The sequence below is a fragment of the Sphaeramia orbicularis genome, chromosome 4, assembly GCF_902148855.1.
Source record: "Sphaeramia orbicularis chromosome 4, fSphaOr1.1, whole genome shotgun sequence".
NCBI classification, from domain to species: Eukaryota; Metazoa; Chordata; class Actinopteri; order Kurtiformes; family Apogonidae; genus Sphaeramia; species Sphaeramia orbicularis.
The window spans coordinates 23,768,542-23,785,904 of NC_043960.1; the positions used below are offsets into that span (position 1 = coordinate 23,768,542).

At 36.7% G+C, this 17,363-nt stretch overlaps 1 protein-coding gene across 1 annotated transcript in view; it reads right to left on the reverse strand.

Annotated features, from left to right (window-relative positions):
- Nucleotides 1-17,363, reverse strand: part of naaladl2 (N-acetylated alpha-linked acidic dipeptidase like 2) — an 801,028-nt gene that overhangs the window by 126,694 nt on the left and 656,971 nt on the right. Inside the window, exon 12 of the mRNA XM_030132744.1 lies at nucleotides 8,920-9,009. Coding sequence (XP_029988604.1) covers nucleotides 8,920-9,009 — 90 coding nt within the window. The remainder of the gene's footprint in view (nucleotides 1-8,919; nucleotides 9,010-17,363) is intronic.

Sequence of the window (17,363 nt, forward strand, 5' to 3'; positions counted from 1 at the left end):
AACTTGTGGGCCCCATGACAGCTAAACGTTGTGGGCCCTTTCATAAAATTCAGTATCTTGTTGATCTGTTGGAGTGGGGGTGGGTGGGGGTGGGGGTCCATACATAATGTCACTTATGCTAGCGTGAAAACGAAACTGAAACTTAGCATGCTTTTTCTACGTCCAATTTCTGACTTCTGTGCCTCTCTTATACAGCGGACCATACACGAAATTTTCACAACTTCTAACCTGTATCCATTGGATGCCCTCCACTGCTCTATGGGCCCCCCTACAAATTCTGGGCCCCATGAATTTGTCATGTTCACCCCCCCTTATCGGCGCCCCAGCTCATCATTGTCAACTGTATGCTAAAGCTGAGTGGCCATCTTTGAACTCGTGAAAGTTGACCACTGGTTAACTTTAATCTACAAAGCTCTTCTAGGTATGGTTCCGTCATACCAATCCTTTCTTCTCCAAAGATCAACCAGTCAGTATTCTTTATGGTCTTGTGATCGGTATTATTTGAATGTACCCAAAGTTTGGACTGAATTGGGGAATGCAAGTTTTCAGCTTTGTCACCCTCTAAATTTTGCACTTCAAAAATTGCACTTTTCTGTGCACTATTACTATATTACTGTTTGTTTGAATTTTATTTTATTACCTGTCTGTAAAACCTGTTTTCTTTCATCGTGTGTGCTGCTGATCTCTTGGCCAGGTCAAGAGATCTTGATCTCAGTGGGACTTTATCTGGTTAAATAAAGGTGTATATTGTAAACCATTCTTAATGTCCAATCTGACCTGTTTAAAAAGCCAAAAAGGCACTATGTATACAAATGAAACAAACGATTAAATTTCAATCTTTGTGACAATTTAAAGCTCAGTGTGTAGTACTTTGTTGTGAAAGGAATGTGAAAGGAAACTAATTTTTTTTGGCTGTTGTGTCTTTTTAGATACTCTGAGGAGGTATCAACTCTGGTCCACACATACTACATCTGTTGTACTTAAACTCTGTAAGCCACCTGCTTTAAGACCATTTCATTATGGCATATTTCAGTAGGTGGGACATAATAGGCAGCAAATAAATATTTAGTCTTAATATTAATGTGTTGGAAGCAGCAACATGGGAAGCTGAGGATCTGGAGAATTTTGGCAAGACCTAAATTTTGATAAACAAATGACTAGGTCCGAGCATCTCCAAAACTGTTACTGGTCAGCAGTGGCTAGTACCAAACCAAAACAATCCTAGCATGATTATCACAACCTAATAATTGTATAGGTGGCCCTTTTTGACACCAAAAACATCTCTGCATCGAAGGCACCAACCCCACAAGTCCTCTGGACATGTGCTGTAGTATCTGGCACCAAGATGTTGACAGGAGATCCTTAAAGTCCTATAAGCTATGACGTGGGGCCTCTGTGGATCAGAATTGTTTGCCCAGTACATCCCACAGATGCTTAGTTGGACTGAAACCATGTTGTCCTTCCTTTGTCCACTTTTGGTCGGGTACTGTCTGCTACAGAAAGGGGACACCATACTTACATACAGTGTTGGCCTTCATCAAAGTCACTCAGATTCGTACAGGTCTCTATTTGCCTCTTCCAACAAATCAATTTACAGTTCAAAATGTTCACTTGCTACCTAATACAGGGGTTGGACAAAATAATGGAAACACCTTCACCTCAAGATGATAATGCCCCAATCCATACAGCTAGAATTGTTAAAGAATGGCATGAGGAACATTCTAATGAAGTTGAACATCTCGTATGGCCGGTACAGTCCCCAGACCTCAACATTATTGAGCATTTATGGTCAGTTTTAGAGATTCAAGTAAGACGTCGATTTCCACCGCCATCGTCTCTAAAAGAGTTGGAGGGTATTCTAACTGAAGAATGGCTTAAAATTCCTTTGGAAACAATTCACAAGTTGTATGAATCAATACCTTGGAGAATTGAGGCTGTAATTGCCGCAAAAGGCGGACCTACACCATATTAAATTATATTTTGTTGATTTTTTAAGGTGTTTCCATTATTTTGTCCAACCCCTGTATGTCCCACCCAGTTGAAATGTACCATTTTACTGAAGTAATCAACATTATTGCCATTTCAGTATATATAGTATATATATTTCATGTAGTATTAATAAGATCAGAGCTAACCTAATGTCTGCTTTTGAAGAAAAATGGATGAATGGGATCCTGACTAAACCGAAGCTGCGGACATACATTCAACTAAAAAAACACATAAAACAGAATTTTATGTCAGCGCAAATTTGACCAGGAACCGAAGGTCCCTAATTGCTCAGTTGTGAACAGGAATCCTTCCCTTGGCCTTAGAAACTGGGAGATTCACCCAAACCCCAGAAGAAAACAGACTTTGTGGACTGTGTGATTTGGGGGAAGTGGAAAATGAATCTCATTTTCTTTTGTATTGTCGTCTATATGATGAACTGAGAGCCCCTTTGTTTGATGATATGTTTATCCGAAATCCTGATATGTTCTGGAGCACTGATGATGACAAGATGAAATGGTTGTTTCGTTCTAATGTATAAAAATTAGCATTATTTGTTTGTAAAGCCTGGAAAAAGCGGCAGATGTGTTTGTTTAAATAGGTCAGTATTTTGTTTTGTTCATATCTATTGTGCCTATTGTCTGGTGTTGGATTTTTGGTGTGTATTTTTGGTGTCTTATAAGCCCATGTAAGGGCTGGGCATGTTTTTTTATGCAAGACACAATAATAAAAACATTCATTCATTCATTCATTCATATAATAACGGTGAGTGTATTTCTGTGCATTTCTATTTCCCCCTTTGGTTTCACATGTTTACAGAGGAGGATAGCAGATTTTCTCTCCTTACAAATAAGCACATTATCTATGAGGAGAGGTCATGTGATGTTAAAATGATTATCTGAAGAAATATGAATCTCTTAATATTAAAAAAAACTGCAGTATACCCTTGAAACAAAAAGCTACAGCCTGGTATTTTTCGGATTTTAATGGACTTCTCTTTTAAATTCAGGCAAATATGGTAACCCAAATACAGTCAGATTATACTGGCTCTGCCTACACAGTGAAGAAACAGTGAGTTATTGTAGGTTTTATCATAGAAATATGTTTGCCTTTCTCTTCTCTTCCTCCCAGTCTGAATATTTCACATGAGGAATAACTTCTCTGCAACCTCCCGTTTCCTTCATCCTGACATCTTGTGTAAGTGTACATTTTGTGTTTTATGTAACTCTAATTCACTCCCTGTGTCCTTTCTCTATGTGCATAAATAGCATTTGCCATTTTGCCTGATCTCCAAGGATGTAATGATTAAGGCCAAATGGCAGTCCCATATCTCCTCCATATGCCACACACTTCTAAATACCAAATATATACTAGCGTCCTAAAGAAGTCCCACAGTGTAACCAAATGCCAGTGGCATGATTACTGTTTTCTTATTACAATCCCAAAATGCAATGCTTTCTATGAGACAGATATGGCACTCATGATTCACAAGTGTCTGAAATGTAAGTTTATGACACAATAAAACTATTCTGTATACGCAGGGAGTAGAGGTGTAATCAATCAGAATAACTTATGACATTTGTAAAGAAATGCACCTTTTTTAGAGTCAAACCACAGGAACAGCACCATAATCTTCATTCACACTGACAACTCTGATGATCCAATATGCATTTTTCTATTTCATATTTTTCATTTCATTGACTGATTGGTTGATTGATTAATTGACTGACTGCTTTTAAAAATGTGGCCAATATTAAAAACTCTACTCAAACAGTCCATGAAACTCCATTAACTTTTAACCTTTTAATGAGTTGTACTTCAACTATGTTTTTCTTTTATTGTTGAATTTGTATTTGTTTTAACCCTTTCATGCACTGTCCACTCCAGTGGACAGTTCTTCTCCAGCTGTTCTCTTGTATATTCATGGGTTTTGTTGTTTTAGTTCCATATCAGCCAACACAGTGGACGCTTATGCACCATCCCGTACACTGTAATTCAGATCATTACTGTAACTGTACTATTCTTGATAAACCTGATCTGCACTAACATGTTTGACAGTAAATCAATTGTTATTTGTTAGACAAGGTTTTTTTTTTTTGCATATTATCTCCATGAAGTGAGTAATTACTAGCATTAGAATATGTTAAAATGTGAGAAGACATCAGATTAGCAGCATTAAAAATGTTTTTATTTCGTTGTTTTCATATCACTTTCTGATATTGGGTTTTAAACAGATGTTTCTTTACTTCAAAAATTAAATGCATGGATATTTTTGTAACTCCATAGAAAAAAAAAACTTGATCGCATTGTTTTTTTCATGGCTAAACACTGAAGAAAAAAATCTTGACTAAGGTTCTCATAATTCGTGCATGAAAGGGTTAATTGCGATGTGTGGCTACAATCCGGTATATTTGCATCTGATGTGTCAATATGGATGTTCATTCATTTGCACCGTCCATATCAAATAAAGTGATCAGAGGTCTGCCCTCTCCAAGTGCTTTTCTAGTTATTATTATTATTATTATTATTATTATTATTATTATTATTATTATCATCATCATCTACTGGCATAGTGATTGTGGATTATGTGACCCACCTGTAAATCTAGAGATAACATTGAAAAAACACCACCTACTTGTTGCACTTAGGTCACATGTGAGTATCACTTGTTTTGAGTCCCTTAAATAAAAATGACCACTTCTGTTGTTTATCTGCTGGGGTCAGACTGTAAAAACAAAGTCCCAACTTAAAGCCTCCCACCATCACTCTTCAACCTGTACTGTTATGTTTGTCTTTGTTTTCTCCTCTTGTTGAGGAAGGTGAATGAAACAGGTGTCTAAGAATAAGATCAGAGAGAAAAATGAGCTGCCAGCGAGCAGTCTTATGGCCAAGCAGCGGTCACTCAGCAGGGATGGGATGGACATGAAGGTGACCCGCACAGTGTTATTATCACTCTGCATATTACAGGTAACTGTGAGTATAGACACCAGTCTGAACATGCTGTGTCCTTTATTTATAGACCTACAGAATAATGATATTGAAATTTAAGTGAATTTAGGTCAAATCGTCCAACTGACCTGATGTAAAACAGAGTTGAGTGTTTTAAATGCTTTTAAATTCTTGAATCTCATAGTGTTGTTCTTCATGAGCATTATTTGTGAATGCCCATAATTCATAATTCAAGTCCCTACACGATCAATCGAAAACCCTTTCTTTTTTTTTTTAAATTATCCATAATAGGGTTTTCTTAACCCATAAAGACCTAAAGATCGACCGTCAATCAACAGAATCTACTGATATAAACTGTTAATCCACTAATCCTATCAATGCATGTAAATAACTGGAGTAAAATGCAGTTTGTCATCTTTTCATGGTCATCAGATATGACCCATTTGGATGTTCAGAGGCTCTGTAGTTACCATGGAAACACCGTCATCTTCTACAACATTGATCCACCAGTAAAACCCATGGAGTTGAATCAATGACAGTGGATGGAGACACTGGGTTTATGTTCAGTTAATGATAGATTTGACTGAAAAAGTAACTTTTTCTTCATTTCTTTCTGTTTTGATATAAAAACCTTTGACTTTTCCATGAGCCAGTGGTTCCCTACCTTTTCTGCCTCGTGACTCCATTTTAACATCACACATTTCTGGCGACCCCAGACATCAAAACGGAGACATGTTTTGTTAAAATTTGTTTTTGATCATGTAATAGTTTGCTACACTATCCTGCAAATAAACGTCAGTTTTTTTTTTTTTTACAACATTTAGGCTATATAATGTGTAATATACATACATATACTCTGTTGGGTTCAGTTTTCTTGACTGCGACTGCGTCCAGTCGGGTAATGCACATGATCACATGATCGGGTCAATCAAGGTATGCCCTCTCAGATATTATATCCTGCATTTTATTTGAACTTGATTTTTATTAGGAAAAGTGTGTGGCGTTTTAAATATAATGAAATATATATTGAATCATTAAAAAATATTTGTTATAAGTTTTTTTTTTTTTTTTTTTTAAGTTTTACTAGAAATTTCAGCAGACCCCATTTGAATTCCAAGTGACCCCATGGTTGAAAAACACTGCTCTGAGCTTTTATGAACATCTACATGATCAGTCAATTAAACATAGGAAAATAGATGATTTTCACTGGAGAAAAAAAAGCAAAATTCACAGGATAATATTGTAATAAATGGTGATAATTAGGAAAGGTTAAATAGAGAGAAAAATTAATTTGGGAACTGATGCAAAAGTCACATTGGGTCCTTATGGGTTAAATTAAAACCCTTTACAGTGCATTTTCAGTGCAAGTAATAGGGAACAGACAGACTACTATCTGCAGAAAAAGATTTTCCAAAGTTCATCTGAAAGGTTGAGTTCATTTCAAGGTTTTGTGTTAACTCTTTCAGAGCTAGGGGCAAAATTCTTAGTTTTGTTAACCTCCATCCACCACAGATAAATGTCAAAACTAAAGGCTGTGTAACTGGAGTCTTGACTCAGTTGTTGCAAATGATTTAATGTCAGGTTTTTTCAGTGTAATCTAGTGAATATGAAAACAGCTGCAAAACGTAAAACTCATTGTAAAAACTGGAAAATTGGATAATTGTTAATGAGTAGTTTCTAAAATTGTGTCAAGAGTAGCACATTTGTTGGACTAAACAATTGGAAACATTTTGCACAGTGAGTCTAAATAACCAGCTGCCAACCAGTAGACAAGAAGCTTTTACACAGATTTGTTATTTTCCCTTTCACATAATTTACTCAAATCAAGTGGTCTGTTTTCTTCTCCACCGTCTGCCTTTCCCTTAGTTTGTTTGTGTTGGAGACTTGTTTTTGGTGGTGCAGTTATGCTTCCTGAGCTGTACTCAGAAATGGCTGATTTCACACAGAGGTGTCAGATAAAAGACATAACAAAATCAAGTGTATTCATTTAGCACTGAGCCTCCTTTAAAAACAATGAAAATGCTACTGTGCCTTTTCCAATTTGTTATCTGTGACAACTATTCATTTGTGTTGACAGTTGTGGCAAACTGGGGTTATTTATAAACTATGACAGCATAACCTTCCAGTCAGTGAAGTAGATATGACAAAAAAAGTCAAATTTCTTGAGTTTGTAAACTATTTTCTGGCATTTTTACTGATTTTTACTGAGACGCCAATGGATGAATGCGCAAAATACTGGTGCCACTTAACTTACAGTGGGACATAATTGTATTAACTTTATATGTATGCTACATAAACATAATTCAAACAGAAAAGAAACAATTTAATCTAAATACATATGCAAAATTTCATTTTTATGCTGATGATACAGTCATGTACACTTCTGCTTCCACACCTATCCACGCCCTTATCAGTTACAACTTGCTTTTAACACTGTCCAACAAAATTTTCATGACTTAAGACTGGTTTAAATGCAGATAAAACAAGTCATGATGTTCTCAAACTCAAGGTCCAAACTGTCAAACCTGCCTTCACTGATCACTACCCATAGACCTATTAATATTTAGGCATTTTAATTGACAGCTCCCTTTCTTTTTCCGTACATATTCAGCAGCTTGTTAAAAAACTAAAACTAAAACTTGGCTTCTTCTTTCAAATCAAATCATGTCTGTCTTTTGAATCAAGAAGGAGACTGGTTTAAGCTACATTTCTGTCTGTGTTGGACTACGGACTGTGTTGTCTTGTACATGCATGCTTCCACCCATAGTTTACGGTCATTGGACACTGCGTATCATGGAGCTTTGAGGTTCATCACCAATTTTAAATCTCTTACCCATCATTGTCTGCTTTATGATCATGTAGGATGGTCTTCTCTGTCAACTCGCAGACTGAGTCACTGGCGTATTTTAATTTATAAGTCTATTCTAAGGTCTGCTCCCATCCTACCTTCTGACTTACATCAGTCAGAGAACCACAGACGCTTATAACCTTCATTCTCAGGATCTTTTCTTTTTGTCTGTTCCTAAAGTTAGAACTGAACAGGGGAAAAAGGCCTTCAGGTTTGCGGAATGAACTACAAAAAAGACCTGAAACTTTAGGATCTGGTTTCGTTGGACACTTTTAAGAGGATGTTGTATGACTTAGAGAGGGAGACATCTGGCTGCAGATGTTTTACCTGATGCGCTCTGTCTTCATTCCATGAGCACTTTTTGCAAAGTTGACTTTGGAAGGTTTGACTTGTCTATGTGCTTTTTATGTACTCATTTTATGTATAAAAGTCTGTGTCTGTAACTATTTAATGGACTGCTGCCCCTGTTGGCCAGGACACTCTTGAAAAAGACATTTTTAATCTCAATGAGGTTTTCCTGGTTAAATAAAGGTTAAATAAAAAAATAAAATAAATAAATAAATAAATAAAATTTCCTGATGTTGTCTATACAAGTATATATGCCTGTAGATAGACAGTAGCAGTTGACTGAACAGCCACTCTTGATATTATTTTGTGTTATTACTAAATTATTATCATTATTTTGTGTTGTTACTAAATTATTATCATTATTTTGTGTTGTTACTAAATTATTCCCTTTTTTTATTGTTATCACCGATTTTTTAACCTATTTTTCATTTTCGTACAGTGTGTGCTGCTTGACCTCTTGACCAGGTTGTCCTTGTAAAAAAAAGATCTTGATCTCAATGGGATTCTATCTGGTTAAATAAAGGTGAAATAAAATAAAAACAACTAAAAAGTAACTGGATAAGGCAAAGTTGAAACTCTAATATAATATTGTGCCTGTTTGTCTTTTTGCCTTGATTTGCAGTATCAGTTTTGTCACAGCGTTTATATGGTTTATATCATATATAATTCAGTACTAGACTGTAATTATCTGTTTAATTGTTTGCTTGTTACATGACATTGATTAGAATGGCTCTTTCTCAATGGATTATCGTAATAACAATAAAAATATGATTAGTGTCTTGTCCTACCTTTGCAATAGTCTCATGGAACTTGAGTAGTGGGTCCAGAGTCTTCGGCGAGTTGTCAGAAAACTGAGCCTCTGACAAAAAACTGGTAGCCTGGATTGAAAAAGAAAAGAAAAGCAGCTGCAGAATCACAACACTATCATTAGAACTCCACCTCTGTTCTCTCAGGTGAAACGGTCTCTTCCTGTAATTGACAAAAACAAAGCAAAACTCTTCCTCTCTGTCTTCTTTTGACTGCTCTATTCTCTGGAAGTAGAATAGAGTGACCTGTCAAGCTTCTGACAAGAACAAACAGTAAATGCTCTCAGGGCCACCGAGCTCCCAGGACATTTTGTACTCCAGTCAAATACACACACATATATATATACATGTGCACACAAACACACACAGTCCTGGACGTTGACACAAAGTCATGTAACCAAGAATGTTACGGCCCAAAATTAAACTCTTTTTCACCTCAGCACATTTTGAAGTTACAATGAGGTACTTTGTTTTAGGGACATTACAAAGACAAGGTGCTGCCTTTGTATGTTTTAGTTTTCAGTGTAAAATTATGTGGCACACAGCTAAAAATATCACAGGTTCAGACGCTCAATATCAACTCACTTTCAGATACCTGCAAACAGGCATACTGTATGGGCTGGGGAGGTTTACATACATGAGGCCAAATGCTTGAGTCACAGTTAAAGGAGTGATATTTTAGAATAGAATAGAATAGAATAGACTTTATTTGCCATTTGCACAGATACATTGCAGTACAGATACATTGGAATTCTTGTGCGTTTCCCTGAGTCACGGAATCCAAAAAAGACATGAACAAAAACAGAAACTAAACATCAACACAGCTAAAATATATAAAGACAGTTATTAAAACAGACAGACACAAATATACACTTGTAAAATAGAGTACTGTATCAGAAAAAAAAAAAAAAAAATAAAAGTACTGGGAGGTAAAAACAAGTTATTGCACATTTGATTAAAGTTTTGCTTTTTTAAACAGAATTATGCATTTTAAAACATTTCCCTGTGGTCTTCATAAACTGTAAATGCTATGCTTGGGTCAGAATTCTTCATTAATTCAACTCCACGGGTCCATCTTCAACCCTATTTCTGAGTAATAACATGAAAAAGGTCATTCTGAGCGCTGGCCCTTTAAATGCACATGACCCCACCCCCTCCAGGTTACTGGCTGTGCTGCTCTGTCCCGTTCAACCAACAACTGAACATTTCAGATAATCGGCTTGAAGTTTGGACATGTTTTCAGTTTTTACTACAACCGCTGCTGCTGACAAACAATTATGTCGTACTCAGAGAAATATTCATCGGAAGTCTTGACCTTATATGTGCAAATGTTGTGATGTAACTAGTTGTAAACGTAACAAATTAAGCAGGAATTGAAACAAGTTGTAGAAATCCACTTGATTTTTGCCAAAATGAATATAAAGATAGCTTTGCAGCACCTGGAGGGTTCAAATTCAAACTTTATGAACTATTAGGGTCCAAATACACAAATAAATGTACCAAAGACTCATAAAAGTGGGTTTAGCAAAATATGACCCCTTTAAGTCCCGCAATATGCTGTTTATTAGAACACAGATAATGAAGGGCTAAAGGAGGATTAAGCTCTGGCTCTGACTAAAAATGGGAAAGCTTAGATCTTCGTTGGTATGTAAATGTATTACACTTGAATTATGACATAATTTCCACATGCACACACAAACATTCTTAAGTCATATTGTTCCACTCTCCAATAGTGTTGTAGTCAAGACCGGCTAGATCGAGACCAAGACACTGCCGAGACCAGAGGGTATCGAGACCAAGACAAGACCAAGACCATGGCACACTAAGGCGAGACCAAGTCCAAGACTGCAAACAGACTAGAGTTAGAATCGACATGAACATCCCTACTCTCCAAACCCATATGCTCCCCTCTGCATGTGCTTTGTTCCAATGATGTAAAAACTGGATGTTTCAGCAAGAAAAACAGCAATTAAAAAAAAAAGCATTTGTTTGAATGTCTCTGATGTAGCCACAACTTTTAAAGGCGTCAGAACACTTTTTTCCACAACTGCATGATGTGAACTGATAATTTGCACTTCAAGAAAGTTGCAATTTGCTATAAAACTACTGACAAATCACACTGTGAAAATGTGTAAATACAGAGACAACACATCCAAAAGTCACAGAGGTGACATCACTGTAACTGTTCGATCTGTTCACAGTCGGAAGATGTCTCTGCAGCTTCAACACGACCCAACTTTAAGTTCCTCTTTTATTGCTTTTTTTATTCTGCTCTTGAAGAGTACTGTGCTGTTGGTGACATGTCTCCTATGTGATGAGAGATACAGTTCACTGAGCAGTTAACACAAAATGACATGTTTCTTTACTTTGCCAAAAAACACTACTTTCTTGGCATGTAAAATTAAGGTTTTTCTTGGTGCAATTCATACTGAATCAAATATTTTATACAATTTTCTGAAGTTAAGTCTCATGGGACAGAAGGGGTTGGGCTTCAGCTCTCCATTTGGCAGGGAGAGATATAGTAGACAGGATAAAAAAACAAAACAAAAAAGAAAAACCTGATCACAATAACCTATAAAAATCAAAACCACATGAAATGACACTGGGGAAAGTGATAGTCTGAAAATAGGAAGTCACAGGGGAAATGAGTTTAGTGAGGGTCATCATCATGGAATTTCAGCCAGAAATCAACAACAACAGAGTAAAACTAGAAGCACTCGGAGAGCGCAGACCTCCGCCAAGGCTGATCAGTGGCCCCCCCTGTGGGCCCCCCCACCCCCGATCACCACCAAAATTTAATCATTTCTTCCTTATCCCATTTCCAACAAACCCTGAAAATTTCATCCAAATCTGTCCATAACTTTTTGAGTTATGTTGCACACTAACGGACAGACAAACAGACAGACAGACAGACAGACAAACAAACAAACCCTGGCAAAAACATAACCTCCTTGGCGGAGGTAAAAATAAGACCAATGGCCCTGTAGCTTACCGGCCAAATGAAAAGCTTTGGGAAATGAATCCAGATGCCATTTATTATCACTCAGTTATGTGTATTTATTATATTACAGAAGTAGCCCATGTTTTGGTCATATTCCAATCAGATCTGCAAAAAATGCTAATTCCAACTTGATATCATTGATACTTACTGATTTATGGTATCAATCCACTTCCTATCTGTTACAATAGGGACATTTTTCAAAGTCGCACCAAATCCAGAATCAGATCCGGATCCAAATTTCACTAACTTTTGTTGACATCATCATAAAGAAGCTGTATACCAAGTTTGAAGTCAATCAGAACTGTAGTTTCGGAGAAGAAGATGATTAAAATTTTTGTGACGGACGACAGACGATGACGACAGATGATGACGACAGACAACGACACCACCGGACGCCGCATGACAACAATAGCTGTAAGCTAAAAATGTGATGATAAAGGAGACATCAGCAACCTGGAAGGACAGTGAATCAGGAAAACAGAAGGTGGATTAAGAAGGACCAGCTCAACATCAGATCAATAAAAACACAAAGGCAAGGCACAAAGACACTCCATCAGCATCCAAACAGTGACTCTATTGAAAATATTAGGTTTATAATGTATACGGTGTCTGGTATATTTGGTGTCTGACTTCTCTGAATATTTGATAGACTGAAGCAGTTGACTGAACAGACACTGAGTGGAATATGCTTTGGCGAATGGTGGCAACTATTACTGTTATAATGAGAAATAATAATGAGTCCAGTATGTGCATCATGTGATCGGTGACACAGACCTTACAGATTGAACACCTTCATATTTCAGTCCATTTAAATTGAGATGGGGCTCTGTTAGAAACAAGCGCCACGAGGCTGTGTGAGTGCATGAACTCAAATGCTGGTGCATAACAAATGACAAATGAATTGTTCTTTAATAAAGGAGGGAAAAACAGAGAGAGATGAGTAAGTACTTTTGGAAGAAGTAGAGCTTAAAGCCATTTGTGTAGACAGAGGAATTCTGCTGACTGAATGGCTTATCAACTTATGTAAGTCGTTATGCTACGGGCATCGGATGAATGACACTGTTTAGTTATTTATTTGTATATATATGTACACACACAAAGACAGTAAGATTTTGAAAAAGTGTGAACACTGCAGGAGAGGTTAGAAGGATAGGATTAATTGTTGTTACTGCAAAAATGCACAAAAGTATTCAACCTTTCCTCACACACATTACATTCATATGCAACTGAAGTGCACCTACTTGTTGTAAATAGTTGACATTGTGATAAATATAATACATCCTGCTTTACATTTCCACTGAATAATCAAACATTGTCAGTGAACATAATGTCTTTGTGGTAAAATGTTTATCGTGCATGTAAATGTGAAGCTACGGGTAATGTAAAGTGTTGTTTCCAAAATATTCAGTTTACAATATCAGCTGGTTTTGAAGCACAATGTTATTCTTAACCTTATTACAATTAGGTTTACAAAAAGATGTCAGTTGTCATTGAATCGATGCCATTGTATTGTTTTAATTTGTAAATGTGTTCTTTTGTTGGATGCTCCAAGAATAAGTCCGGATTCCTATAGGTCTCATTTTTCTAAATGTATTTTTTGACTTGATCTGACCACAAACAAAATATAACTCAGCTGAGGATCCACACACCGAGCAGGAAATGGATCCAGACATTCCAATGCACATCACTTTTATAATCCTTGTGCTAGGTGGGTTGGGTCACAAAAAATGGAGTGGTGTCATCGCACTCTAAAGTCAAGCAGATGTTTGGCCCTGTCAGTCCGTGCGTTTACATGACAACTTTTATTCCTGGTTTAATCTGAATAAACGTTAGATCCTATTTCAGATGCCCATGTAAATACCGTATTCCAGTTGAAAAAGAATAGTTCGGATTAAATTTAAATCTGAATAAAGTCACTGGTTTAATCCCCTTTTTATTCCGAACTAAATTATTCCTCGGACATGTAAACCCTTGATTCCGTTTGGACTTTATTCCTGCCATTCTGCGCATGCTCGTCGTCTTGTCCTGTCGCGATGACGCACACATTCTGCGCTGGCGGAAGAATATGCAATGCAGTCTAGTCAACCCAAACCGTTCCAGTGGGCTATTCTGATGGAATCTACCAGCCTGGAAAACCCTGAAGGAACAGTTCACCACCTGTTTTTTATTAATTCATTTGTCATGCACTAATGAGTTCGATAAGTTGGCAAATCAGTTTGCACTGCAGTGTACCGATTGCCTTGTTCTCGCAGCCCTTCTGTTAGCTTAGCTTAGCCTAGTTTAGCATAATGGCTTCATTCCTCTGGTCAGACGTAGCCAGGCTTTTATGGGTGATCCGTAGTATTTTATGAGTGATTTTGTGAAATTCAGTTCTCCCTAATCATTCGTTTAGTCCGGTTGGGTCAATATGATCACAAATTGAGGCTCAAATCATGGCGATGTGACTTACTGCAGTAATAAACTCTTGGGAAATTAAAACTAATGCAAAGCTAGTTTAGCGCATGCATCCCTTCCAACAAAAAGATTTTCCAACTTCCGTCAACACAGCAGTCCCAAGACTGTATGAGCGCAGTAAGTTGCGGATCTAAAGTAATAGTTAGGGAGAATTGGATTTCACAAAATCACTTACAAAAGACAACAAATCACCTTTAAAAAAACTGGCTATGTGTGACCATGGAAATGCAGTGACTATGCTAAGATAAGCTAACAGAAGCGCTGCCAGAACAAGGCAACGTGAGCACGGTAGCACAAACCCTTTTGCTCACTTATCTACCTCATTAATACCTCATGTAAACCTTTATTCAGGTTTAACATTTCCATGTAAACAGAAGAGAAAATACTTTAGTTCCGAATTATTTTCTTCTGGAAAAATAAATCGGATTTAAAAAACATCATGTAACCGTACCCAGTGTGTTTACATCTTATCTCCTGTGATCTACAATTCTATATGGGCATACGTATTTAAAAGTGTGCCTAAGGTAAAACCTAAATCCTGTGTTCATAAATCTGTCAGTTTAGTATGTTGACCAAGATGTGACTTGTACTATCCTAAGAACTTTACCACTAACCAGTGAAACAAAGAAATTATCTTAAAACATTAACTACTACTGACTAATATGTGATTAAACTTAAGACTTCAACTATTTAAATTAAAATAATATTTCAATTTCGTGTGTTCGGATGCTGAACTCGATAATCTAAGCTAATTACAGTAACAAATCTGTCTGTGCTAGCTGCTAACTATGCCAGTCACTGATTATTATGGGTATATTTATGCTAAATATGGCTAGAATTGTTGTTCTAATGGTAATTGTATCGGTTTCAATTCAGGCTAATTTGCTAGCATTGTAAATTGTTAGTTCATATAGATCTAAATTGGATCAAACATTAATTTTCTCGTTTTTTTGTGTGTGTGTATTTTCCACTTTCCCCTCTTCACTGTGATGGACATTATGGTGTATTATGTTTATCATTTCTACTTGTCATCTACGACTGTGTTGGGAGTTATTATGCTAATAGTTAATGCATTCAAATTGGTTCATAATATCTTCATGCAGAAAAATACTGTTTGACCTTGAAACTTATTGATTCGCACAGCATGTTTTCTACTTAGAAGTGTATTTCATTAGTTTATACATGTGGATGTTGAAGTTATTTTCTAAGCTAATTTTACCAGGAAAGCTGTCTATGCTAACCACAAAGTATGCTAACTGCTAACTCTGCCTCTTGATAACTGCTATGTTTCTGTTCATGCTACAGCTATGACTGTTGTGTTAATGCTAGGTGTACTGGTTTCAATATAAGCTGATGTGCTAACACTGCTACTTTATTATTATTATTTTTTTTTTTTTATTGTATTGGCCTAATGTGATCAAACACTAATTATTTGATATGTTTTTTGGGGTGTTTTCCAATTTTCCTTCTTAACCAAGTTGAACATTATGGTACATTGTGTTCATCATTTCCTGTCATCTGTAGCTTAATAAGTTAGTGATCTGTATAATCATGTCTAGTGTCCATGGATTGATGATATATTTATTCAGAAAGACTTTGGATTAAATAAACAGGCTCATAGGCTGGTCAAAAATAGCAGGTCAACATGGATATGGACATGAACATATATCATTTAAGTTTTCTTCAGCTACCTCTTTTAGCTTTAGGTTTACTTGAGCGAGCAGGGAGAGGCTAAGCATTGTAATAATTCAACTTGCATCTTACATCCTCATTGTATTTTATTTAATGTAAAGGGGACAGAAAAGAACAAGGTAAACTTCAAATGAAGTGGTGTCTCATTCATTCAAAATGAGGGGTAGCCTATAACTTTGTCATCCCAAGCCAAAGAGAAACTGCTCCGGTGTGGGCACATATGGGCATCAGACGTTTTACTTAATAATTCACATATTTACAGGTTCCAAGAATGCACAAGCAGAAAATTTTATGAACCCTTTTTGTGTGCTGCCTCAGAATAAATATGTCAATTATTGAGAGCAACATCTGCCTCAAAATATGCCGCTGTTGTGGATGTCAAACTGAATATGCACACCATAAGAACTCAGGAGAATTGTGCAGCAGGCAATTTCTGTGGTCCAACTGTGTCCTCCTGGAACAAGACAGTATTAAAACCACAAATATGAGGAATGTGAATACAGTGCTTAAATATTTAGAACTGCACATACACCAGTGTTTTTCAACCTTGGGGTCGGGGCCCCATGTGGGGTCGCCTGGAATTCAAATGGGGTCGCCTGAAATTTCTAGTAATTGATAAAAGAAAAAAATAATAAAAATATATATGGTGAGTTGACAGAGACAATCACAATCCATAAAAGACATGACAAACTGTTAAGCTGAAACTGAAGCACTGTGGTACTGTTTATCTTTCAAATGTTCATTGTGGTCAGTTTCAGATGCTGCAGCTCTATCATAATTCATAGTTTGAGTTATCGTTTGTTCAGTATTAATTGTCAGCCTTGTAAATCCAAGCTGGACTGACTGTACATATCCTGACCAAGGGAAATCAAATTCTCACTTTGTGCAGTAATCTACACCTGGTTTTTGTAATGGAATTTTAAATTCTTTATCTGATTCCCTTCTTTGTTCCCTTATCCTTTCCTGAATACCCTTCTCCACTGCCTGCTAACTTTCCTGAATACCCCCAATGCATGCTAATTTTCCCATATTCTTACCCAAATGCCCCTACTGTGTGTGTCAATTTTCTTGCAAGGTAACAAAAGGTGACTGATTGTTAAAGCCTTGAGTTCATCATTCAGTCAAAAGGCCCTTTGAGGAGACTGGAGGTGTCACTTGCAAATGTGATTCACCCTATAAAAGGTGGATCTTGCGAGAAGCTCTGTCTTTTCTTCACAAATCGCTGCTTGTGTGCAGAACTGACCTTTCTTGACAAAGAAATAAAATATTGTCGGCCGGC